The sequence below is a fragment of the Phascolarctos cinereus genome, unplaced genomic scaffold, assembly GCF_003287225.1.
Source record: "Phascolarctos cinereus isolate Bilbo 61053 unplaced genomic scaffold, phaCin_HiC Scaffold_5;HRSCAF=322, whole genome shotgun sequence".
Classification (NCBI taxonomy): Eukaryota; Metazoa; Chordata; class Mammalia; order Diprotodontia; family Phascolarctidae; genus Phascolarctos; species Phascolarctos cinereus.
Window position 1 is genome coordinate 118,406,657 of NW_027555958.1, and position 27,653 is coordinate 118,434,309.

The window sequence follows — 27,653 nt, forward strand, 5'->3', positions numbered from 1 at the left end:
CTCTTTTCTTCTGTCCTCTCCTTCTCCCCTCCCCTCTCTTCCTCTCTCCTCTCCTCCCTTCCCCTCCCCTCCCCTCCCCTCTCATCATCTCCCCTCTCCTTTCTCTCTGTCTCTCTCTCTGTCTCTGTCTCTGTCTCTGTCTCTCTCCCCACGATCAAAAGTAAGTTTATGAAAATGTGTACTTGTATGATTAGCACAAATGTTTAAGTATTAGGGAGGGGGGAAATGGCAGCAATCCTTCCCTAAGCAGCTTTTATTCTTACCCCAAAGGAAATAAGAGTGAGGGTCATCGGAGATATACAGTTCTCCAGGGTGTGTCTCTTGCTGGCAGTGCCTGTTTGCAGGGCTACCCCCAGCACATGTAGAGGGGAAAATCCTACTTACTACTGGTTGCCTAGAGTGTGGTTTTGAGGTGGTAAGCCACTTCTTTCCCTTAGGTGTAAACCTTGGGTAGAAAGAAGAAAGGTTTCATTTCTTATTTGAATTGGTGTATGTAAGTACATAGAGCTATCCTTGAAGTCAAGTAGACCTGAGTTCAGCTTCTGAAACTAACACGTCCTCACCTGGACCCTGGACAGTGACTGCACCTCACAGTTGTCTAGGCCGGGGGTGTCAGACCCAAATAGAAATGGGGGCCATCAATCTGTACATAAGGACCCTAGTTTTTTGTTGTTGCTGTTGTTTAGTCAATTCGTTACATCCAACTCTGTGAACTCATTTGGGGTTTTCTCGGCAAAAATACTAGGGTGGCTTGCCATTTCCTTCTCCGGTTCATTTTACAGATGAGGAAATTGAGGCAAGCAGAGTTAAATGACTTGTCCAGGGTCGCACAGCTAGTTGTATCTGATACAGTGTTATCTATCTTTTATTGTATTTTTATTTATTTTGTTAAATATTTCCCGGTCACATTTTAATCTGATTTGGTCTGCAAGAGGGAGTATTTTGTATTCTACAGGCTACTTGTTCGAGACCTCTGCTCTAGGCATCTAAAGACTATAGGTATCAGAGAAGGGGCCAACCTACATTTGCAAGAGGGAGTTTACTTATCAGTAACTGAATTTCAGGTCTAAACTCTATGTCCATGAGACAATTAAATTTTTAAAAAGTATCAATTTCCACATGCCTGTCTTTTTTTATGCAATAATTTTCCCAGATATTCCTAAAAAGATCATTTTTGTTGCTATGGAAAGCCTAAACATTATTACTTAACCTATGGATTACTTAAAGTTATGTTTAGTAGCTTATATTTCCTGATGTGAAATAGCTTGAGCAGTCTTAATGTAGTGTTGTGCATATATAACCAGCCTATTTTTCAAGTTTGACTACTTTTGGGGGTCCAGATAAACAGACTTTAGCATTAAACTGATACAAACAAAAGGAATTGAATGGAAAACAAAATCACCCTTTATATGAAAAGGCACAACTGAACAGTCTTCTTGCTTTTTCTATATCTGTGACATCATCCTTTTCTTTATGCATCTATTTCAGGGCAATTACAGAAACATTTTCATACTTATAGTATGAATAATGTATAAGCATAGTCTCTAAAACATGGCAGTTCTGTCTAGCCAGAATATCAGATTGTTAGAAAAAAGAACAGTAGAATACTTGACAAGTGGAATTGGAAAGTTCCTTTGTGTTTTCCATTAGGACTGTTTCCTTGTGGCCTTTTGGTTACCTTTAACTTTTGTGTGTTTTATTCTGTTACACATTTACTCCATCAAGTTAAGAATAAATATTTGAATGGTTCTCCTTTTTCTAAAACTTACTTGTGGTTTTTTGTGACGTGTGTTTTTATGCAAATTTCACTACAATTTCCTGTAGTTCTGGTTTTTAGGAGCTGTCAGCATATGCCATCCATGAATTCTAGGTCTTTTGTTTTTGGAAAAATGATGTGGCTTAACAATCCTGTGGGCCACAAAATCAAACAGTAGCACAGACAGTCCAATCACTTCAATCACGTTTGTAATAATTTTGATCAAGTGGTCATATGCTCTCTTATGCTGACCCCTTTGATCAGCTCTCCATCAAACTAATTATTGTCTTAAACCACTGGAAGAGAACCATGGCATGGATAATCCCAGCCACCCAGAAAAGCAACTACTGGTATGATAATGCATTCATTATAAGACATTTTGGCAAAATTGTCTTCTTGGTTATTGTTTTGGCACATCATTTTCTGCTTGTGGACTTTCCTCCTTTCCCATTTTTCAGGAATATACAATGTTAATCAGCACCCATACGAGTGTTGTTGAGAGGAAATCCACCTCAGCCCCATCCAGAACCATCAATCAATGAATAAATATTTATTAAGTGCCTACTATGTGCCAGGCTCTGTGCTGAGCATTGGGGATACAAAAAGGCAAAAAGGCAGTCCCTGCCCTCAAGAAGCTCACATTATGAATAATGAATCTTAACCCAGAGAGTAGCTCTGGGTCTTCAGAAACACCATCTTCTGCATCAGCTGCTTCATATTTAATGTGAATGAAACTTTTCTGGAGCAGGAAAGAGAGTTGCACTTCTGTCTCCTTCCTCTTAAACCTTATCCTCTTCCTTGGAGGCTTTCTTCTTCTTAAAATTCCTAAGTAGTTTCAAGTAGTATTAGAGAGTTTTTGTGAAATCAGAGAAATAAACATGTGTGGAGATGATAGACTTAGTGGCTATAATGTACTATAAGAGCCTCAAGGATGATGGTGGACCCAAGAAGTTACTTTCCCATTCTTCTTTAACAAAATCAACATGAATGTTTAACTATGGCTTTTCTTCTATAGAGTTATTATCTTGGGTGATATTTTACCACTTTTTGAAGAAGACATTAGTTTTCAGGGCTTTATTAGATTCCATGTGCTTAACAAGATACTTCAAACCAAATCTACTTTATCTATAACATGAGAGAATGGAATGACTTTTTTTCCGCTAAAGATATTTTTGCAGTAACCTTCCAAGGTCTTACTTGTATTCAATATTTTCAAGGCCAGATTTTTCTAATTTCACCACCTGAAAAACTTTTTTTTAAGAACTTGTGTTTTCCTGATAGTTATACTCTATTTGGAGAGGTTTCAAGGCAAAGAGGACAGATGTCCAGTTTGGGAATGAGGAGACCTGGACTCCAGTGTCAGCTAGCTGCATAATGGGATGCCAAGATACTTAGACCCCAGGAAGCTGCTGGACTCTTGGAGGCTAATTCTTCTCACCTTTTAGAGTCACAAGATTGTGGTCTCTAATCTCTACACCTAAAATGGAAAAGAACCAATGCAGAAGGCAAGAACCAAGGTATTTTTCCTGGGGGCACAAAGCCAGCCTCTATGGGGAAAGCCCAAGACCTCTCTTTTCACAGCATTGTCTCTCAATGATTCCATGTTACCTCATTCATTCTCATAATTCCACTATCGATGATATTCAAATATACTTCAATCATCATCATGATGATTGATTTCACTGTTTTACAGTGTACGTGACACTATAAAATGTTGGAGAATTACAAAGTGGAGAAATTGTTTATTCCTTTTCCCTAACTAGCATGTACTAATAACTGAGGTTCAGTGAAAAAAAGAGTATGGTTTATATCTCATTAAAATAATTTCTTACCTGTATGACTTCAGACAAATCCTTTTATGTCCCTGAACCTGTTTCCTCCTGCATAAAAGAAGGGTTGAACCACATGGCCTCTAAGGTTGCTTATAGCTCTGAAGTTCATGATCTTGAGGCAGTTAGGAAATGCAGTGTATAGCGTGCTGGACCCAGAGTTAAAAGGATCTGAGTGCAAGTGTGACCTCAGACACTTGTGTGATCCTGGGCAAGTCTCTTATCCCCTGTGTGTCACAATTTCTTCATCTATAAAATAGGGATAATAGCACCTACCTCCCAAGGTTGGGATATTTGTTAGCATAGTGCCTGGTACATAGTAAACTTTGCCAACCTCAAAGCACTATGGGAATGCTAGCTATCATTGTCTTAGGATCCTGTGAATTTACGACTATCTCATGTATAAAATTTACAAAGTGATTTACACATATTATTTCATTTAATTTTCACAACCACCTTGTATGGTAGGTACTACAGATATCATTAGTCCTTTGATTCAATAATAAAACTGAGGCTCAGAGGAGTTAAATACATGGTCAAACAACTAATAAGTGTCAGAAGTAGGATTTTAATTCAGGTGTTCCTGACTTCAAGTCCAGCATTCTGTCTACTATATCATGTTGCCATTGAAAGACTGATAGAGTCTGGACCATTTAAAAAAAAATTAAACGTATACTAGAACTTGTACTCCTAGCAGGGGTGTGTTGGAACCAGCTTGAGCCAGCCTGCTGATTGTTAAATGTTTAATGTGAGCATTTACACCTCAGTAATCAGCAAATTGTAAGAGCACTTGATTCATTGTTCCACTGATTGTCTAGATTTAAGAAAGAGTTTGGACAAAATGTTAATAAAGCAGATTAAACTTTTTAAATCATAGTGTCAGAGATACTTTTTTTTTTTGGAGTCACTTGTTAAAACCAGCATACACCCCTGCCTCCACGTGAATATTTTCCTATGCAAAGAAATCTTCTTGGGAGCCAATATACTTATTTCAGTGATTTTACCATTTTTCAAGGAATTTCTGGAACTGTTCTTTTGGACTCACCTTTATAGCCCACAGTATATTCTTATGAATATCTTAAGTGTTGCAAATCATCATTCTTTGAAAGTGGATTTGATTTTCAGAGATAACCAAGGATCATTTCAGAATCAAGCCTGGTGAGCAGTATAGATGATCAAGCTGGGCAGTGCCACTTACACTTTTTTGTTTGTTTGTTTGTATTTTAAAGCAGAGTCTATAAGGGAATGAAACTGATATAGGAAAGCAGCATAGCTCTAGACTTGGAGTCTCAGGGCTTATGTTAGAATCTCAGCTCTGTCACTACTTGTGTCGTCCAATTCTTTCATCTGTAAAATTGTAAAGGACTTAGCTTCAGTGCCTAGCACATAGTAAATGCTATGTAAATGTTAGTAATGATGATGATGATAGTGATGATAAGAACATTGGACTAGGTGACCATTAAGGTCCCTTCCAGCTCCAGATCTGTGATTCTTGGTATTATAAATTGGTCTTGAAGGTCATCCAAAAGAGGAAACCCCAAAATACCTAGAATAATGGCAGCATTATTGGAATAACCATATCATCTCCCAGTTCAATTTGGCAAATGTTTTTTAAGGCTTTCTGCTATGTTTTGAGGATACAAGACAAGAAAGAATCCATCTAAAATTATGTTGTTTTTCCCTTTTTCTGATCTCATGGTAGTTTATGATCTGCTTATGCACTTATCATATTCTAATTTGCATTGTATTTCTCTAGGTACATCTTGTTATTCTTAATAGACTGTAATCTCCTTGAGGAAAGGTATTTTCAGCTCCTTTTTCATATCTCTCTCAGAATCTAACATGTCACATATAGTAGGTACTTAATGTTAACATCCCCTTTAGGGCCACTCCTGCGGTTACTCATATTAGCTACTTCTTTCTGTTTCTAAGGGCGATCGTGCATTCCTACTGCTGTTACAGTAATTCATGAGCCTCTATCACTGTACTTGCTATTAACGATTAGCCAGTAGACTCAAATAGTTCTCATCAAAGGCATTTACTGAAATGGCAAAGCAAGAAGTTAGTATAAAACATTCTCCAAAAACATTTTGGGTTCCATTCTTCCACAAAGTACAGAGTTGGGGGGGTGGAGATTTGGCACAAGCTTAAAGTATAATGACAGTGAGGACCCAATGTGGAGGCGTGATGTTCCATGGAGTCAAAACCAAACAGCTGTTGATGGAGATTGGAGAGTTACCATTAAGAGATATGTACAAATGATTAGCAGAACCAAAAAAAAAACCAACAAAAATTTAAAAAAGGATTTTTCTTACCAAAACTCAATCATGCAACCTAGTTAATAAACAATCTTGTATATCTTTTACATGAGACAAAATTCCAGACCTGATTGTTGTCATAATTTAACTTGTTTGCAGCTAAGAAGGCCAGAATTTCAAAGCTGAAAGACACCTATCAGCTAATTGAGGGACTGAAGTTTTTCAAGACAAAATTAGAAGTCTTCAAACAGAGATAGATGGCCACTTGTCAGGAAAGTTTTAAAAAGTTATTGCATCAGTTTGGACCAGCTAGCCTCTGAGGAGCCTTCTTGATTCAGATTCTGTGAGATGTGCATGTTATGTTCTCAGTGACAAGAAGTTTTACACTGTTTTTAAAGATTAGACATATTAAATTAACCATCTTCTTTCATTTTTCTTTCTCCATATATTTAAATAATATGAAAAGGTTTCTGAAATTTGTTTGCAGAGATTGCTTTATCAACTGTAAGTGCTTATATCTCAGTCCACGATAACCTCATTCACCACAATAGAAACCACACTGGGGGAGTGGAAAGTTGTATTTTTTTAAACACTCTGAGGTACTTTCCTATTTCAAAGTACATAGGTTACATACAGTAAATGTTTATTGCTTGCTACTTTACCCATCTCCATTCATTCTATGATGTATGAAAAGTTTGATAGTTTCTGAGTAGTTAATAATTTTATTAATTGTGGCTAGCAGATAATTAATAAAATGGTCATTGGCTGTCTCTTATAAACCAAAGATCCTTCCTGGAGAATAATGAATGTTTAAAAAGCCTTTGGAAAAAGGCATGTCCCTGAGGATGGAAATCTTCTCTGATTGGTTAACAATTAATGGTAGACATATTAATGAGAAAGTGAGCAAAAAGTCTTCAGCTCCTCCTAGAGAGAGGGTGATCTATCATGAGACTCAGCTGCCTCCAGCAATCTGGGCAAAAGAATCCATCTCTACCCAGACCTCACTGTGTGGGTCTCCCTACATTCTAATGGAAGGCTCCAAGGCTTATTTCCTAAGGGAAAGATCTGGCTTAGACTGGATTCTGTTTGCAAGATCTCCTAGTTGGGTGGAGTCCCACACAAGATCCAAAAGCATGTACCTTGAGGATTTGGGTAATCCAGTTTATCAGCAATGTCCTTCAGAGAATGGCTGAATAACCTACAGGGGTTTATTTCTGAATGATGAAATAGAAAGAGAAAATTTAATCTCAATTAATAATTGGTTATTAATATGAGAGAAATAATCATTTCTCTTAATTCTTTTATCCAATAAACATCTATTAATCAACCATTGTGTACAAAATTCTGTGTAAAGAAGTGATACTTGGGCAGATGAGTAAGACCTCTTCCCTACTTCAAGTACCTTACAGTCTATTAATGATCATTAAGTATGTTTACAGGTAAATATAACAAGAATTAGGATATGATAAGTATATAGAAAGAGTGTACATGCTGAAAGACCAGAGAGACTAAGTTTATCTGGAAGGCTCAGGGAAGGAGTCACAGGCAACATTTGATCTGGGCCTTGAATTCTAAAAACATATTGATGAGTAATGAGTCATATAGCTAACTTCTGCCTCTAAGAATCTCTATATACTCTCAAAACCCAGCTTAAGTACCACTTTCTACATGAAGCCTTCCTGAAATCAATCCCCCCAGCTATTTGTAACTCCCCCTACCAAACTGCCTTGAAAATATGTGTGTATATACACACATGCATGTATGTATGTGTATATATACATACATACTTATATATACACACATACATATGTATATATACACACACATACATTCATATGTATGTGTATATATATGTGTGTGTGTGTGTATATATATATATATATAAAATGTGTGTATACATATCCACATGTTCATGTGTGTCTATTTGTATATGCTTATATGTGTCCAAGATATTTTCCCAAATAAAATTGAAGTTGCTTAATGACAGAAACTTCTTTCTTGTCTTTGTACCACCACCCCTCAGCATGTAATATAGACATGGGAAGTACCTCCCTGACATGGAGGTATTCAATAAATGTTTACTGAATGACAGATTTACCTCAAAAGATATGAAAGTTCACATGATCCCATGATAATTCAAATGATGAAATCCCCTGTGGATAGGCTCTACTGGCTGCTCCTGAGCCCCATGATTTTGGTTATTCACATGATTCTACACGCAGATCCAATTTTAGAAAACCAAAAGTAGACCTAGAAGGTCTGGTGTAGTCTCTGATTAGCTTTCCCACAACTTCCCTAGCTAATCAAAACCATGAGAACTTCATTGTCCCTAAAGGGGAAGTCCCCAGAACAGGCAACTTTTGACTGTTAAGTCGTGTGCAGGCGGGTTCTTTCCCTTGTTTCTTGATGACATTGACGTTGACAATGTGAATTGGAAAGTCTGAGTTCAGTGGTCAAAGTGAGGGTTTGGTGGGAATCACAGTCTGAAGGTCTGGATAAACTTTCTTATAAGCAGCTCACCACTACTTATTGATGATAATTAGGGAGTATTTTATATTTAGGATAGTATTTCTATATTACAGGTAAGTGAAAGTACTATTTTTCTGCTAGATGGACAGCTAAAGGTGGGAGTATAAAGAGTAATATCCCATAGGAGCTGTGAAACAATCATTCTTTATTATATCCAGTGCACTGTGACAGTTGGAGATAGTGTAACTGTATTTTATATAGTTCAGGTATAAAAATATAATTATGAAGTTCTCATAGGTTTTTATAGTTAATAATAGCTTGCATTTATACATAGTAATAATAGCTTATGTTACGTAGTTAATAGCTTATATTATTTAAAGCTTTATGCTTTCCAATTTACAAAGCATTATCATCTCAATAGGAGGTCAAGTATCGTTATCATGGTTTTTCTGGTTAACAGGTGATTAAGGATGGGAAAACTTCATTTCTTCTTTAAATTGATTTTTTTTTTCATATTGAAGTTCAAAACTCTTTCCCTTTCCTGCATTAGCAATGTCCCTCTCCTGGTCCCTCTTGTCATTGTGAAAGCAAGACAATTCAATGTTAGCCATGTCTCAAGTCTCTTGGATGATTGTAACTGATCCCTTCACTAACAGGGTGTTAAAATCAAAACTTCACAAAATACTTTCTCAATGGCACGTCTTTAGCAAGGACATTAATAAGCCCAGCCCCTCTAGAGTGTAAGCTCCTTGAGGGCAGGGTCTGTTTTCATTTTTATTCTTTATATTCCAAGGACTATCACAGTTCTAGGCATATAGTAGACACTTAAATATGTGTTGAATTGAATTATTGAATTGAAAGTGGAAAGCATTCAAAAGAGAGTGGATAGGATAGTAAATGTCCTCAAGCTCATGTCAAATGAAAATATGATTAAAGGAACTGGAAATATTTAGTCAAGAGAAGACTAAAGGGGAATGTTACCGTTGCCTCTAAATATTTGAAAGATTGAAATTAGAACAATAATTAGAAGTTGCAAAAAAGGAAATTTTAAGAAAACAAATGTAAAGAAAGCTCTCTGCTCTTTCTGAGTCTGGTCACAGAACCTCACAGGTTACGAGTCTCTGGTCTCTGGTCACATTGGGAAGCTGCCTAATTATTTGCCTAAGCAAATAGTAGCTTTGCTGATAGCCCCCTTTACTATTTCCAGAAGGACTCCACTTAACTTTTTGTACTATTTTGGGGTAGAAGAAATTACTTATTATAGTTTCTCATTAAAAGTTTTGACCGGGTGATATAATAAACAAATAGGTGATACCATAAGCAAATTAAGGGAGCATGGAAAAATTTACCTATGAGATTTATGGATAAGGTGAAAATTTATTACCAAACTAGACAGAAGGAATTACAAGATGGATAATTTTGATTACATTAATTAAACAACAAATTTACAAGTTTTTGCACAAACAAAACCAGTGCAGCCAAGGAAGGGAAGCAGAAAACTGGGATAAAATTTGTATAGCAAGTTTCTCTGATAAATTCCTTATTTCTCAAATACATAGAAAACTGAGTCAAATTTATAAGAAAACAAGTCATTCCCCAATTGATAAATGGTCAAAGGATATGAATAGGAAATTTTAAGACAAAGAAATCAAAGCTATCTATAGTTGTTTGAAAAAATGCTTTAAATCATTATTGATTAGAGGAATGCAAATTAAACCTCTTGAGGTACTACCTTACACCTATCAGATTAGCTAATATGACAGAAAAAGAAAATAACAAATGTTGGAGGCATTGTGAGAAAAAGGTGGAGTTGTGAACTGATCCCACCATTCTGGAGAGCAATTTGGAACTATGCTCAAAGAGCTATAAAACTTTCCATACCCTCTGACCCAGAAATACCACTACTAAGTCTGTATTCCAAAGAGATTATTCTTTAAAATGAAATGATCTATCTGTACAAAAATATTTATAGCAGCTCTTTTTGTAATAGCAGAGGATTCCCTATCAAATGGGGAATGGCCAGTAAAGTTGTGTCATATGATTGTAATGGAATACTATTGTGCTATGAGAAATAATGAGCAGGATATTCTCAGAAAAGCCTGGAAAGATTTACATGAACTGATGTAAGGTGAAATGAGCAGAACCAGAATAACATGGTACACAGTAATAACAATATTACATGACCAGTTGTGAAGGACTTAGCTATTCTAAGCAATACAGTGATCTAATATAATTCCAAAGGACTATGATGAAAAATACTCTGTACCTCCAGAGAAAGGGCTGATGGAGTCTGAATGCCGATCAAAGCATATTTTTAAACTTTTATTTTTCTTGATTAGGGGGAGGAGTCTGTGTTTTCTTTCACAACATGACTAATATGGAAATGTGTTTTGCGTGACTGTACACATATAACCTATATCAAATTGCTTGCCTTCTTGATGGGGTGGGGGAGGGAGGATAGAGAAGAGGAAGAAATTTGGAGCTTTAAATTTTTTATAATAGATTTTAAAGATTATTTGTACATATAATTAGAAAAAATTTTTAAAATTTTAAAATTAATAAAATAAGAAATAAAAATTTTTTATTATTATTTGGTCTGGTGAAATTTTTAGTTTTTTGCTGGAAGAGGTATGGGAACCCTTCTGCTTGTTTCTATATTGGCCAAAAATCTCTCATGTTGTAAATTGCTCTTTTTCTTTACATTGCCATGGTCATTATGTAATTTGTGTCTTACTTCTGCTTACTTTGCTCTGTATCAGTTCATACAAGTCTTCCCAATTTTCCCTGAATTCTTCATAGTTGTCATTTCTTAAGGCATGATAATATTTCATTGCATTCAGATATTTTAACTTATTCAGTCTTTCTCCCATTGATGAATGCCCACTTTGTCTCCAATTCTTTGTACTAAAAAAGTACTACTATCAATATGTTTGTGTATATGGAACCTTTTCCTCTGTTTTTGTCCTCCTTGGTCTATAGGCCAAATAGTATTAAAATTAGGTCAGAAGGTATGTATAGTAGCACTATCTTCAAGTGAAGGTTATAGGCATAATGTATCTAAGTGTATCTCAGATTTCTGCTGAGTATTTGACAAAGTCTTCATGTTTTCCTTAACTGAAAATTCAAAAAATGTGAGCTAGATTTCAGGTAGATTTGAAAAACCAAAGAATTTTTACTAACACATCAATGAGGACTGTTTCTGATTTTTCTTTGTATCCCTATCATGCGTAATAGGTACTCTATAGAAATTCATTGTAAAGTTAATGATGTCATCATGAAGGCGATTCCCTAATGGTACACCCCAGGTTTCTGCCCTTGGTTCTGTTCTCTTCAACAAACTATTTTACTTTGATGAAGACACAGCTGACATACTATCACATTTGAAGATCATATTAATTTGGGATGGATGAAGCAAATTCACAATGGACAGTCATCATCCAAAAGATCTTAACAGACTGGAATGATAGCAATTGCTAACAAGCTGAAATTTAATAGAGATAAACTTCTGTATTCTGATTCAAACATTTAGCCACACAGGTGCAAATTAGGAGAGAACTGATTTAAAATTATTTCATATGAAAAAAATTTCAGCATTTTAATTGAATGTTAGCTTAGTATAAGTTTTTTTTAAATATAAATTCATTTATTTTTAGTTTTCAACATTTACTTCCGCAAGATTTTGAATTCCAAATTTTCAACCCATCTTGCCCTCCCCCCCCAAGATGGCATGCATTCTGAATACCCCTTCCCCTAGTCTACCCTCCCTTCTATCTCCCCCCCTTCTCTTATCCCGTTCCTCTTCTATTTTCCTGTAGGGCAGGATAGATTTCTGTACCTCATTTCCTGTATTTCTTATTTCCCAGTTGCATATGGAAACTTTTTTTTAAACTATGTGTTTTTAAAACTTTGGGTTCCAAATTTTCTCCCTTCCTCCCACCCCACCCAACCTCATTGAAAAGGCAAGCAAGTCAATACAGGCCATACATGTGCAGTTATGCAAAACACTTCCATAGTAGACATGTTGTGAAAAACTAACTCTATTTCCCTTAATCCTATCCTGCCCCCCATTTATTCTATTCTTTCTTTTGACCCTGTCCCTCCTCAGAAGTATTTCCTTCTGATTACCCCTTTCCCAATCTGCCCTTCTCTCTATCATCCCCTGCTCTCTTGTCCCCTTCCTCCCCTATTTTCCTGTAGGGTAAGACAGATTTCCATACCCAACTGAGTGTGTATGTTATTCCCTCCTTAAGCCAAATCCTATGAGAATAAGATTCCTCATTCCTCTCACCTTCCCCTGTTTCCCCTCCACTGTAAGAACCTTTTCTTGTCTGTTTTGTGAGATAATTACCCATTCTACCTCTCCCTTTCTCCTTCTCCTAGTATAATCCTCTCTCACCCCTTAATTTTATTCTCCAGATATCACCCCTTCATCTTCAACTCACCCTGTGCCATCTATCTATCTATCTATCTATCTATCTATCTATCTATCTATCTATCTATCTATCTATCTTCTATCTATCTATCTATCTATCTATCTACTATCTATCTATCTATACATACATATAATTTTTCCCTCCACTACCCTAATACTGACAAAGGTCTCATGAGTTATAAATATCATCTTTCCATGCAGGAATGTAAACAGTTCAACCTTAATAAGTCTCTTATGATTTCTCTTTCCTGTTTACCTCTTCATGTTCCACTTGAGTCTTGTATTTGAAAGTCAAATTTTCTATTCAGCTCTGGTCTTTTCATCAAGAATGCTTGAAAGTCCTCTATTTCACTGAATGACCATTTTTTCCCCTGAAGGATTATACTCAGTTTTGCTGGGTAGGTGATTCTTGGTTGTAATCCTATCTCCTTTGCCCTCTGGAATATTATATTCCATGCCCTGCAGTCCCTTAATGTAGAAGCTGCTAAATCTTGTGTTATCCTGATTGTGTTTCCACGATACTTGAATTGTTTCTTTCTGGCAGCTTGTAATATTTTCTCCTTGACCTGGGAACTCTGGAATTTGGCTACAATATTCCTAGGAGTTTTCCTTTGGGGATCTCTTTCAGGAGGAGATCGGTGGATTCTTTCAATTTCTATTTTGCCCTCTGGTTCTAAAATATCAGGGCAGTTTTCCTTGATAATTTCTTGAAAGATGATGTCTAGGCTCTTTTTTTGATCATGGCTTTCAGATAGTCCAATAATTTTTAAATTCTCTCTCCTGGATCTATTTTCCAGGTCAGTTGTTTTTCCAATGAGATATTTCACATTGTTTTCTAATTTTTCATTCTTTTGGATTTGTTTTACAGTGTCTTGATTTCTCATAAAGTCACTAGCTTCCAATTGCTCTATTCTAATTTTTAAGGAAGTATTTTCTTCAGTAATCTTTTGGACTTCCTTTTCCATTTGGCCAATTTTTCTTTTTAGGGCATTCTTCTCCTCATTGGCTTTTTGGACCTCTTTTGCCATTTGGGTTAGGCTATTTTTTAAGGTGTTATTTTCTTCAGTATTTTTTTGGGTCTCCTTTAGCAAGCTGTTGACTTGTTTTTCATGATTTTCTTGCATCACTTTCATTTCTCTTCCCAGTTTTTCCTCTACTTCTCTTACTTGCTTCTCAAAATCCCTTTTGAGCTCTTCCAAGGCCTGGGACTGATTCATATTTTTCTTGGAGGCTTTGGATGTAGGAGCTTTGACTTTGTTGTCTTCTTCTGGTTGTATGTTTTGATCTTCTTTGTCACCAAAGTAAGATAATATAGTCTGACTCTTTTTGCGAGGTTTGCTCATGATCCAGCCAACTACTTGAGTTTTAAACTCTTTGTTAAGGTAAAAGTCTGCTTCCAATGTGGAGCATGTACTGTCCCAAGCTTCAGGGGTTTGTATAGCTGTTTTCAGAGATACTTGCAGGGACCTGCAAATTTGCAGTTCTTCCAAGGTGGTATGATAAGGGTCGAGGTGTTTACTCCCTTTCCTGGCCTGTGCTGTGGTCTTTGAGTGACTAGCCACAAGCAGTCTTTTCTCTCTTGGAACTGTGAGGAGGGTTTCCTCTCCACCACCACTACAAGCTCCACTGCGCCAGCACTCCTCCTCACCCCAGGACCGCCACCCAGAACTGTGACCCAGATCCAAGCACGGGCAAAGCAAGAGATTCCTGCCTCAGCACCCAGCAAAGAGATCCTTGCAATCCCCCTCTGATCAGCCACTCAATTCCCCCTCAGTCAGTGGGCCGGAAGCTCAGGCCTCAGCCACCACCCCGTCTCCCACGCTCTGTGCTCTGCGCTCTGGAACTGGCTCTGACCTAGCTCTTCTCTCACTGAAAAAACAGACTTTTCCCACTGACCTTCTAAGTTGTCTTTGGCATTCATGGATTGAGGAGTCTGGAAATCGCCACAGCTGCCATGATTCAGTCCTCTAAGGCCTGCTCCAGGTTCGCTGCGGCCTGCATGCCCCCCGCCTAACTGAGCTCCTCTCCCTGCCCGGCAAGATATGCCTTTCCAATCAACCATCCAGGCTGTCTTGGGATGGAAATTTGTTTTCCTCTGTCTTTTTGTGGGTTCTGCTGCTTTAGAATTTGTTTAGAGGGGTATTTGGAGCGTTTTGGGGGAGAGCTCAAGCAAGTAACTGCTTTCACTCTGCCATCTTGGCTCCGCCCCCCTAGCTTAGTATAAGTTAACAGTATGATGTAACTGGCCAAAAAGGTCATGTGATTTTAGGCTACATTTATAGAAATGGAGTGTTCTTAACAAGGGAAGCAATAGTACTACTGTGCTTAAGCCACACTTAAAGTAATATGTTAGTCTGGGGATCCACGTTAGGGGTCATCTTCAGCACACTACAGCATATCCAGAAGAGGATAATCAGGATGGTGAAGAGACTTGAAATCATGCTGTATGAATTGGTATTGTTTTACATGGAGATAATATCATGTGAAGGGACTTGATCATTGATTTCAGACTACCATCTGAAAGTGAGATTTGATTTTTTCCTATCCAGATTCAAATGGCAAAAGTGCATAAAAGTTTTTTGGCTCAATGTAAGAAGTTCTCAATCATTAGAACCATCCAAAACTTGAGTAGGAAGATATAAGGTAGTGATTTTTCTATCACTGAAAATATTCAAAAAGAGGTAGAATCTTATAGATACAGACTTCATGTATCAAGTAGGTTGAATTCTCAGAGGTTCTTAGCTATTTTTTGTGTCATAAACCCTTTTGGCAGTTAGGTGAAGCCTAGGGACCAATGTTGTAAGTATATAAACTAAAATAAATGTAATTAATTATAGTAGCAGCAGCAGCAGCTAACATTTGTATAGGGCTTTATGGTTTGCAAAGTGCTTTACAAATATTATCTCATCTCCACAACAACCCTGGGTGGTAGGTGCTATTATCCCCATTTTGCAGTTGAGGAAACTGAAACATATGACGGTCAGGTGACTTGTCCAGGGTCATACAGCTGTTAGTAAGCATCTGAGGCTAGTTAAACTCAGGCCTTCCCTCCTCCAGGTTCAGTACTCTATCTAAAGAAAAGGAAACTAATTATATTAAAATAAAGATGTAATTTTTCCCATCTAAGGTCATGGCTTTTCTGAAATCTATCCATGGTCCTCTTGGGGTTCTGTTGGGGATGCTAGGATGGCCTAGCAGGTTAAGAATTCCTGGACTAGAACTCTAAGGTCTTATTTTAAAATTAAATGTAAAATTTACATTGTAAAACCAGTTTTATTCTGCAGGAAAGTATACCTCAAGTGAGGGAATTCTTGGAAATATCCTTCACTGAAAAAACAGAAATTACCTTAGATCAAACCCAACGGATTCCTTGTAAATCATAGGAACACCAGCAAGATCTGGTCCCAACTCCTCTGGGCTTTTGTTTACTCATCTATAAAATGAAGAATTTGGAGTAAATGATCTCTACGCTCTCATCCAGCTCTGCCTCTAAGCCCTATGAGTCATGGGAATGAGGATGGTATAGGGCTCAATAAATCAGGAGTTTGTCCACTGAAATAAGCAAAGGGGTTTTTTTGTTGTTGTTTTCCTTTTGTTTGTTTGTTTTAGGCAATTGGGGTTAAGTGACTTGCCCAGAGTCACACAGCTAGTAAATGTCAAGTATTTGGTCTGAGGCTGGATTTGAACTCAGATCCTCCTCACTTCAGGGCTGGTGCTCTGTCCACTGTGCCACTTAGCTGCCCCCCGATGAGCAAAGTTTTGATGCATGAAGTTTTCGTTCCCAGGAATCAGTCAGTCAGTCAACTAGCGTTTATTAAGTGCTTACTGTGTGCTAGACACTGTAATAAGTGCTAGGTAGACAGATAAAGATAAAAAATGCAGTCCCTGCCCTCAAAGAGCTCATATTTTAACAGGGAGACAAGATGAAAACAACTATGAACATACAAGATATAACATGATTATAATAACATGAAGCCATTGCATTGCATACTTTCCTAGCCACTAATGGTATAGCTTAAAACAACACTAACATTTTTGGGACACCCTGTTCAATGTGAAAGGGAGGCAATCCTTAAGGGGAGGCATTTGCGGTGGGATGGCGCAGAGTAATTGGGAATTTTCCCTTGAAGAAAGTGGGGTTTGAGCTGAGACTTGAAGGGAGCCAGGTAGCAGAGGTGAGGAAAGAGAGCGTTCCAGGCAAGGAAGGCAGCCGTTGAAAAGCAACAATTAAGAGATGGAGTGATGTATGTGAAGAATAGCAAAAAAGGCCAATGCCGCTGAATTGTAGATTATGTGGAGAGGAGTAAAGTGTAAGAAAACTGGAAAAGTTGGAAGAGACCAGATTGTAAAGGCCTTTTAAAGAGCCAAAAAGAGTTTTTTATATATTTGATCCTGGAAGTAATAGGGAATTACTGGAGCTTATTGAGTTGAAAGGGAGGGGGATTGTCAACATGGTCAGATCGGTATGGGAAAATCACTTTGGCAACTTAGAGAAAGGTGGATTGGGAGTAGGGAGAGAAGAAGACAGGGAAACTAACCAGAAGGCAATTGCAATTGTATGGGCAGGAGGTGATGAAGGCTTACATCAGAGTTGTTGTGGCTATGTGAGGGAAGAGAAGGGGACATGTATTGAAGATGTTGTAAAGGTAGAAAAGATAAGACTTGGCAACAGATTGGATATGTGGGGTGAGTGGAACGAAGAGTCGAGAATAACAAAGTGGAGAGCCTGGGTAACCAGGAGGATAGTGGTGCCCTAGGCAGTAATAGGGAAGTTGGGGAGAGAGAAGACTTAATATCTGATAGTTCAATTTCCTTCCATCACAGGTAGGTAAAATATCAGCTGACTCTATCATAAATTTCATTTTGGGCAATTCCCCTAGTCTTGACCAAAGAAGTAAGATATCTGGGCCTAATGTCTGACCTACTTTCAGCTTTAGAAGTCTTCTCCCAAGTTTGCAGTTCCATTCATTGGTGAGATGAGGTTCCAGGGCAGTTATAACTACTACTTGCCACAAGGTCATATAAATGTGCGATTCATTTCAGAAAGTGAAAATGGGAAAATTAAATCAGGCTTTAAGAAGTTTCTTTTTTTTTATTGTAGTCAAACTGCCATATCTCCTCTGCTTCCTTCCACCACCTCCCCACTCCCCACCCTCCAAAAAATACAGTGCAACTATTATTGGAGTTTTTTAAAGTACTGTTTCTACTGATTGTTTTTTGCCTTTCTGAAACCAAGGGAGTATACTCACAAACGTAGCTTTTAAAATCTCTTCCCCCCCACCCTAAAAAAACTACTACCACCTTAACACTATATTTAAATGATTATTCAATTTTAAATGTTTCTTTTTGAGTTTTTAGTTTTCCGATTTGACATAAAATAAAAATATTTGAAAGATAGTTATTTGTTAAGTTGTTTTTCAGTCATGCCTGACTCTCTGTGATCTCATTTGGGGCTTTCTTGGCAGAGATACTGGAGTGGTTTGCCATTTCCTTCTCCAGCTCATTTTACAGATGAGGAAACTGAGGCAAACAGGATTAAGTGACTTGCTCAGGGTCACACAGCTAATAAATGTCTGAGGCCAGATTTAAACACAGGAAGATGAGTCTTCCCGACTCCAGGTCCAGCACTCTATCCCCTGAGCCACCTAGCTGCCTAAAAAGATGGTTATTTCGTGTTAATATAGTATAAGTAAGAACTATAATTTTTTTTTAGATAACTTGGAAGAGAAGATAGAATTTTTTCTTCTTGTTGTTTAATTTTTGGGGAGGAAGAGGGCATGAGGGGCAGGGATAGTACTGTATTTCTGTTATTTCAGGTTTCCTAACTATCATAGAGTCTTATTGAGGATTGTGATATACATTAAGATCCTACTTAAAGTAGAAGCCATCCCCCCAAAAAAATAACAAGAAAATTACAGTTTTTACCTTTTCTAGTTGGTAATGAATTTTCTTGGCTGATCAAGAAGCACTGAAGCTTGACAGAGATCAGCTCCTATGCATCTGGGGTACCTTTGCTGGAAGGCCTTTAAGGAAGCACAAAGCAAAAGCCAGATTAAACCACAGACATTGTTGGTGCTCTAGAATAACGTCAGCCAATTTTGTTTCCTCATTGTCCCACTGCTTTTGATGGCAGAGAAAGCTATGCTGCCGTGTCTCTTCTGTTGGAAGAGCAATAGGTTTCAGAGTTCAGAAGCACAAGCTTTGTTATCTCCAAATTTTTCAAATTCAAAAAATATAATCCTTAAGCTTAGGCACTCTTCAGTTTCTTCCTTAAAATATCCTTTTTTTGTTTGTTTGTTTAAAGCTAACCAAATTCAATCTAACAAGCCCTGGGGATAAAAAGGTTAAAATTTAACAGTTCCTGCCCTCAAGAAGCTTACATTCTACTATCTAAATAGGATGTTTTAAATTCCTGGAAATTTCAATTCAGCATTTACCTGGATCAGAAGAGAAGATACATTTCACATCAAGTATACAGAAATGTGAATAAATTAAATAATTGCAAAATCATATCTGAAACAAATATATTTATGTAATTTTCAAATTCACGTGTTGTTATTGTTCAGCTGTTTCAGTCATGGTGTCCAACTCTTCATGACCCCCATTAGGGTTTTGTGGGCAAAGATCCTGGAGTGGTTTGCCATTTCCTTCTCCAGCTCATTTTACAGATGAGGAACTGAGGCAAACAGGGTTGAGTGACTTGCCTAAGGTCACACAGCTAGCAAGTGTCTGAGGCTAGATTTGAACTCAGGTCTTCCTGATTCCAGGCAAAGTGCTTTATCCACATTACCACCTCAATGCTTAATGATAAGGATATTAGTAGGGAATAAGCAGTCTTTTACAAGTGATATTCAACAATGGACTATATTTTTACTATTTCACAACTGATTAAAAATAGAGAGAACATAAGAGCCCACTATGTTTATTATTAGTGAATTGTAAAAAATAACATTCAACATGGTGCAACAAAATGCCATTGTATAACCTCTTTTTCAACAAGGTGTCCCCCAACTATACAGTAATTTCAGTTTCTTGAAAGCTATGACAACAGAAATAACACTGTTTAATGAATCTCTAATCGTAAACATCAGGTGAGGCATGAAAGGAAGAGGGGGGGGGGAGAGAGAGAGAGAGAGAGAGAGAGAGAGAGAGAGATGATCTCCAAAGTGATTTTGCCACTGTGCTGGAGGAGATCCAGGTAAAAATCCAAGTTGAAGAGAGATTCCCTATGGATGGTGAGCTCCTCCAGTGGTTTCTGTTTGCAGATGATATTTTCCTGATGGCATTGAGCCCCAAAACACTGCAGAGCCTCCTGGAAGTAATTCATAACCACTCAAGTTTCCACATTGGAAAGACCAAGTGAATAAAGAATGTTTGCTGCCCAGATTATGGTTTGCGATTGAGCAGATAAACTCTGGAGCAGCTAGGTGGCACAGTGGGCCTGGCGCCAGGAAGATTCATCTTCCTGAGTTCAAATCTTGCCTTAGAGACGTACTAGCTGTGTGACCCTGGGCAAGTCATTTAACCCTGTTGGCCTCAGTTCCTCATCTATAAAATGAGCTGGAGAAGAAAATGGCAAACTATTCTAGTATCTTTGCTGAGAAAACCCCAAATGGGGTCACAAAGAGTCTGAAATGACTAAATAACAACAACAGATAAACTCTTCTAAAACAGATAATGCAAATGGATAAGTTGAATCCAGAGTTGAGCTAGAGGAAGAGGGCTGGAGTGCCTTTGGGAAATTGAGAAGCATCTTTATGCTTCCCATGGAAATAAATGTTCATCTTCTTTATATTAACATTCTGCTGGTAGTGCTATGTGGTAGTGATACACATTCTCCAAAAGAACTAAAAATAAATATTACAAAGAGGGCAATACAGAGGCACATGGTGAGTGTGAATAGGCTTAAATATACAGTTAATGAAGAACTTTAAAGAAGAATGGCAGTAAAAGATGTCATAAAGGAAATGTGTGATAGGAAGAGAAGATAGGTTGGTCATGTGGGGAAGTTAAGTGATGACACAGGGACACTCATGTCTTCTTGATATCAGAGGAAAATGAGGAAAGCCTCCAGCACAACACATTGGATGGATTCCCTCTGGTGAACTTAAGGAAGGACATGGATGAAAGTTAAATAGGGCGAACAGGCATGGATGAGTTGTGATCTGCATCTTTGGAGAGAATAGCCAAATGGAGATCATAGAACCAGTTGAATATCTGAGTATTATATTCATGGTAAAGTGCAAAAGGCAGGCTGTGAATTGAGTTCTTCACAGTGAGTCCAGCACTCCAAGTAGTGTGGCTTGCAATTATATAGATTATATAGGAGTGGGAAGAGAAGGAAATGGCATGCCACTCCAGTATCTTTGCCAAGAAAACCCCAAGGGGTCACAAAGAGTTGGACACGACTGAAAAAAATGACTGGACAACAACAAAAGGAGTCCTAAAGATCTGGCCTGGATGCAGATGATTTCTATTCCTAAATTCAGGGATCCTCTAGGAAGAGTTGCTCTGAGGGGATTAGGACAGCAAGTGGTTGATTGTGGGAACTGAGTGAACCACACTGACTCCATCTTGAGACTCAGTTCTAGAGCTAGCTCAGTTCTCTTTCCATTCAATTATAAATCTAGTCCAATTTCTGTATTGTGAGAAAACTTTATTTAATTGTGGAAATCATGAGAGGACTTCATTGAATTGCTTGAACCTAGCCCTATGTGACTGGAAGTTATACCAGCTGTACTTGCTGCTTAGAGATCCTTAACTAAGGACCTAGGTTATGATGACCAGATCTGAAGATGGATGCTAGGAATTTTCTCACAATTATACATCTCAAGCAACTCATGTGTTATCTGAAAACTAGTTCCAAACTTGCTCAATCAGTTATTGTTTCTATGTTCGCTTGACTAAAAAACGCAGTTGGATGGAGTGGGACGCCTCTTTTTTTCTGATATCAGGGAATTGCACCTGTTCACTCTTCCCTTAAGCTGAGGAGGTCAGATCCTGATTTGTTAGGCAATTGGCATGCATTGCCTAATAAATTGATATGTTCAGAAGTTTTAGCCTTTGTTTCCTTAGTCCGTGCACCTTTTACATGCCGCAATTATAAGATGATGAGCCCAAATCACACATGCTATTCGCTAGCTTATTGTCCTCCATCAAACTCCAATTCTCCTCTACCTCTTGGAATCCCTAGATTCCTTCAAGACCCAGTTCAAGCATCACTTTATTCATGAAATTTGGTTTTTTTAATCTGCTGGAACTACCAGTGCCTCCCCACCCAAATTACTTTGTATTTATTTTAAATATATTTTGAATTAGTTTTATACCTACATGTTGTTTCTCTTGATAGAATGTAAACTTCTTGAAGACAGAGATTGTTTCACTTTTCTTTCACTTCCCATAACTAACCACTTGGAGGGAGGGAGGGAGGAAGGAAGGAAAATGATGGCAAAAACATTGATTAAAATGGACTTATTTATAAAGCATTGAGCTAAGTGCTGGGGATACAAATAGTAAAACAAGACAGACCCTGATCTCAAGGAGATCACCTCTATTAAGGGGACAAAACATATAGGAGGTTTCAGCTGCAAGTTAGTTGGGAAGGCCTATGGTCCTTAGAATGCAGTGGTAAAGCAAATGGTAATGCATCTTCTTTAATGTTATTTCCATTGATAAAAACCACATCCATTTCTGATATTGAACTATTTGATAGTGCCAAGGACTTTGGTGGCGAGAACTTTCTTTCCTCTTGTTTTCTTTCTTTTCTTCTTTCCTCTTTTCAGGAGCAGAGTTTAAAGAGGAGGCAGAAGCAATTACCAGTTCACATCTCCACAAGAGAAAATTTCCTGGATGGTTTCTGGGACCTGGAGTGAAAGCAGGGCTAGTGGTTTGGAGGATACCACTATTTCCAGTGCTTTTGTGTTTAGAGTTCTGGGCTGTTTCCACTGGGGTCTGAGGGAAGGTGGTGGTTAAGACATTGGAGATGACTTAACTATCTCAGCACACACCACCACCTGCTATCTCTCCCTCTGGATGCCATAGTGCTTCAGTTTATATTGATTTTGTTTGGAAGATCTTATCAAGTTCTTCAATAATTTCTCTACCTCTTCAACTGATGTATTGATACATAAACTACAGTCACTCTCATGGTGGTTGTTTTGCAAATGCCTATCATGAAGAGTACAAATAAGCCCTGAAATCACATTTCTTATTGCCATTAGGCATGCAATAACAGCTCCACCAATTCCATCTTTATCTCTCCAAGGATGTGAACCATCCTTCTATTTAGCTGCAATTTTCTTCCTTCTTTGGTTTTGTTTACAGTGGGACTGTCAAGATTGATATGACTGCTCCTCATCTACTCATTGATTATTGGCCATGGATTTCATGTTTATAAGACCAACAACTTATCTAAAATTTGTAGATCATCTAAACATTGTGATTCTTAACGTTCTTTACCACCTTTTCTGTCACTCTCCCACCATCAGGGAAAAAGGCCCCACAGGAATGGGGGCCATTTTGTATTTTTGTTTATTTCATAGATTGCTCTGGCCAAAGAAATAACCACGTGGCCAGCATACTGGTCTCTCTGTATTTAGAGGTAACGAGGCACCCTGCTTTCAGCTAGGATTAGCCAAGAAAAACAGTCTCATTCTGTTGCTGGGGGCCATGCTAGAGATTTTTCTAGCATGATAGAACCTGTCAGAGCTTACTAACTACCTCACAGAATTGTAGTGAGGATCAAATGAAATAACACGTGTAAAGTGCTTTCCAAATCTTAAAGCACAGCATAAGTGCTACTTGTTGTTGTTAACTTTTCTGGGCCTCCGCTTCTTCATCTGTAAAATGAGGGAGTTAGACTAGATGACCTTTAAACTCCTTTCCAGCTCTAGTTCTATTATCTTTATGATCTTCTGGCATCACCTTCAAGAGCCCAGAGCACCTCCGTACCAGAGGAGGCATGAAAGTCAAACCCTATGGAGAAGTCATAAAAATAGTCTAAGCCTCAGTTTCATCATCTATAAAAATAACAATGATGAGACCTATAATGCCTACCTCATAGGACTATAGTGTGGCTATAATTAGATGATGTATGTAAAGGGTTTTCCAAACTTAGAAGTGCTATATAAATTTCAGTTACTATTACTACCATTATTAGCACACATGAACCAAGTAGGTTTTTATCTAGGTCTACACCACCCTCAATGGCTGCATTGAAAGACTTTTTGACTCCCTGTACTGTGATATTTCCTAGCCTCTTGTCAAGGAGGATGTGTGGGCAGTCATGACAGGACATGTTCTTCCCACAGTAATGCTATTACTCAGTGCTTTGATCACAAATGAAATTTAAATTTTTCCTTTCATTAGATTGTATCACACTTGATATTAGAATTAAAACTTATGTTTTTAATTTTTCATTCCAAGATGGTCCTTCTTCCTCTTTTATAATCTAGGTATGTGGTATTTAGACACTCCATTATTATACTAAAATAGTAGCTAATTGCTCTGCAGTGTATGACATTGATTCATTAAATCCTCTAGTATGATATTGGCAAGACTAAACCATTTGAACAAATCAGCTTACTTATCACTGATTGTCTATTGTAATATGTATATTATAATATCCATCATCATACCCTTTTAGTAAAAATCAGATGATTAGTTTTTTTAAGTTGTTATAGAACTTTGTTGTTTTGTATTTTAAACACACATCCTCCAATTTAATAAGTAATAAATATTTTTCTTTCTCTGTTTGCTTCCTTTTTATTCCTTTTTCAGCACCTTGTATCAGTAGTGGTTTACCTAAACCAATCAATGTCACTTTCTCATCTGTAAACATGAAGAATGTCCTACAGTGGAATTCACCAGAGGGTCTAAGAGGAACTGACGTTGTTTATACTGTGCAGTATCTAATGTAAGTTTTCTGTTTGTTTGATTTTTCATTTTTACCATCTTTGAACAAGGATTCTTGTGATGTAAATGAAGAGAAACCTCTCATAGCGTGAAATGATGAGTCTTAAGTGAAGTGAAGTTAAGTGGTTCATTAAATTCTGATATATTTTTATGTTAGGGCAACTAGATGGCACAGTGGGTAGGCAGCAGGACCTGGATTCAGGAATCTTCCTGAGTTCAAATCCCCTCTCAGACATTTACTAGCTGTGTGACCCTAGACAAGTCACTTAACCCTATTTGCCTCAATTCCTCATCTGTAAAATGAGTGGAACAAGAAAATGCCAAACCACTCCAGTATCTTTGTCAAGAAAACCCCAAATGGAGTCACAAAGAGTTGGAAATGACTAAATAAAAGCAAAGTATTTTTAAGTTAAAGTAATAAAATGTTTTGGTTTTTTTCCATTAGATAAGTAGCATTGGTCCTAGTCAAGGGACAAATATTTAAGTGGAAAAGGATGGACAAAATTTCTATCCTTCACAAGTGAACAGGAAAATCCACCCATCATGAAACTTATTCATGGGCAGAAGTAGCTTAATGGCATTCCAAATATTCTTATGCCATATTAAATTTGGTGCAAAATCCTGAGCAGCAAAATCTGCCCTTCCTAATTTGCTGAATAATGATATTTATTACCCTTGGCCCCAGTGAAGTGGTGAAGAAATTCACCTCCTCCATTAGGTAGTAGAGGTGAAGGAATATAGGTACAAAATGTCATACTCACTGTCAGCCAAGATTACTGGGTTGGTAGTTTTACTTAATGCTTTTCTTTGTTACCAGGGGAAGCTTTTGATGTTAGGGGATATCCAAAAATGACTCTGAGATATAATGAAAAACATCATTTTTAAATGAGCACATTAAAGAGAAATATAGGCTTAAAGTACTCCTATGATTAAAATGGAACCTCTACCTAGTTGACCTTTTCTTATTGATTTAGAAATTTCTTAATTGGTGATTTAGAAATATAAAATGAGTTCTTGGATTCATATTTGAATTTATTCCTTAGTATCTATTCTCTACAAAATTCTCCTTTAGGTGGGGGTATAGGGCTTATTCTGATCCTTAGATGTTAATGTGATTGGAGGGCTGGGAATGGGGAGAGGATAATCTCAAGCATGATTTATACGAGCAAATACAGTTTTGATTGCACAACTAAAAAAAAAACTTGCAGATTTATCTACTATAAAGGAGTACTTATGTGTCTGTGCATGTTGCAAATCCATGTGAAAACATTTTAAGGCAAGCAACAATAGAATTGGGCAAAAAGTCACCAGACTCTGGCAAGCAGTGATGTTACATTGCCATTCAAATCAACTGAACCACCATTTGTTAATTGTAAGTCCCTAGAGGAGACTGTGTGGGTAAGTTGAGCTAAGACATGACTGCTGACCTAATGGAGCTGCCAGCCTACTGGGGGACACAACATGTACCTGATGAACTGCAATACAAAGTGATAGTTCCCAAGTGCCTATGATGGGTGTCTAGAACTCTAACCTGAGTAGGTGGGGTAGGAGTAGTCATTACTAACTGGGGGAATTATTGCATAAAATATAAAGCCAGTTCACAAGGATGGGGGAGTGGAGAAACTACATTTGAACTATAAGAATTTCTGCTTCTCATCCTGTCTGCTAAGTTGCTAGTTTGCTAGCTGCATTTGAAGTTAATTACTTGCTAATGCAGTGATTAGAAAGGAGATTAAATTTAACCTGTTGCTTATAAGTACCTTCATAAATTCACACAGAGATGAAATTAAATTGAGTTAGAGGGTAATTAGCTTTTTACTATTGAAGAATTGCCCTTCTCAATAATACAGCTAGAACTTAGCATTATACACTATACTGCATTGTATTTGCAATCATAGCTTGAAATTTCTCCTTTGATGTACTATTAGTACCATTTTGACTTCACATAACAGACCATAGGATCACAGGATTTGGAGCTGGAAGGGCCTTCAAAAAATCTTTTATTCCAGGAATTATTATAACATTATGACATGGACCCCATTGGCAGTCTGGAGAAGCCTATGGACCCCTTCTCAGAATAATGTTTTTAAATGCATAAAATAAAATAAATACAATTATGAAGTAAACCAATTATATTTAAAAAGTTATCAGAATTTTTTAAGTTTCAGATTCATAGATGCCCTGAAATCTATCTGTGGACCCCAGATAAGGACCTTGATCTAGTCCAAGGCCCTCATTTTACAAATGAGGACATTGAGGCTCCAAGCAATGAAGTGACTTGCTCATGGTCACCCAGGTAACAGTTAGCAGAGACAGGATTCCAAGTCATCCACTCTGACTCCAAATCCAGTGTTCTTTCCACTACGCTAGGTTCCCTCCCCATCAGGATCTTCTTCCTCCTCTCTCCCTATTCTCACCCCACTCCTACCCCAGGCTCAGATACAGTGTAATAGTTTTTCTCCACGTGTAACATTATTATTGACATGTTGGCTTAAATACTGCATAACTATCACCTTGTTCAGATATTGTCATTATCTTAATCCCTATAAAAACCTTTTCTTGCCATTGATGTTTGACACATTAGGGTTCATGCAGCGATAATAGAGATATGTCATTTTGGTTAGAGCAGAGGGCATGAACCTGGGATCTATTAACTTTTTAAAAATATTTTGATAACTGTATTTCAATATAATTGGGTTTCTTTGTAATCCAGTGAATTTTATTTTATGCATTTAAAAGCATTATTTTGAGAAGAAGTTGAGCTTGATAGTTTCTTTTGAGTTTTCATTTTGGTTTCACTAGACTGCCAAAAGAGTCCAATGCCAAAAAAAGGTTAAGAGCCCCATTGGTCAATAGGATCAGACTTTCACAGTTACGTCTTGGATGGCTTGGTAACTTTAACGCAAGTGACTGTACCCTTGCAAAATCCATACTTGAAATCTCTTGCTACCAAAAGTATAAATCTGTTTTGCTGAAAAGCCTAGTTTCCCTCAGCA

General features: G+C 37.5%; 1 protein-coding gene across 3 annotated transcripts in view; it reads left to right on the forward strand.

The window, feature by feature from the left end:
- IL20RA (interleukin 20 receptor subunit alpha) overlaps positions 1-27,653 on the forward strand; it is a 53,894-nt gene that overhangs the window by 11,292 nt on the left and 14,949 nt on the right. Inside the window, exons 1-2 of one of the 3 annotated variants that reach the window (XM_020987156.2) lie at positions 24,098-24,197; positions 24,523-24,658. In XM_020987156.2, the coding sequence (XP_020842815.1) occupies positions 24,582-24,658 (77 nt within the window). In that variant the 5' untranslated portion in view covers positions 24,098-24,197; positions 24,523-24,581. Of the gene's footprint in view, positions 1-24,097; positions 24,198-24,522; positions 24,659-27,653 lie in introns of those variants that run through there. The other 2 variants (XM_020987154.2, XM_020987157.2) reach the window with 2 other exon arrangements.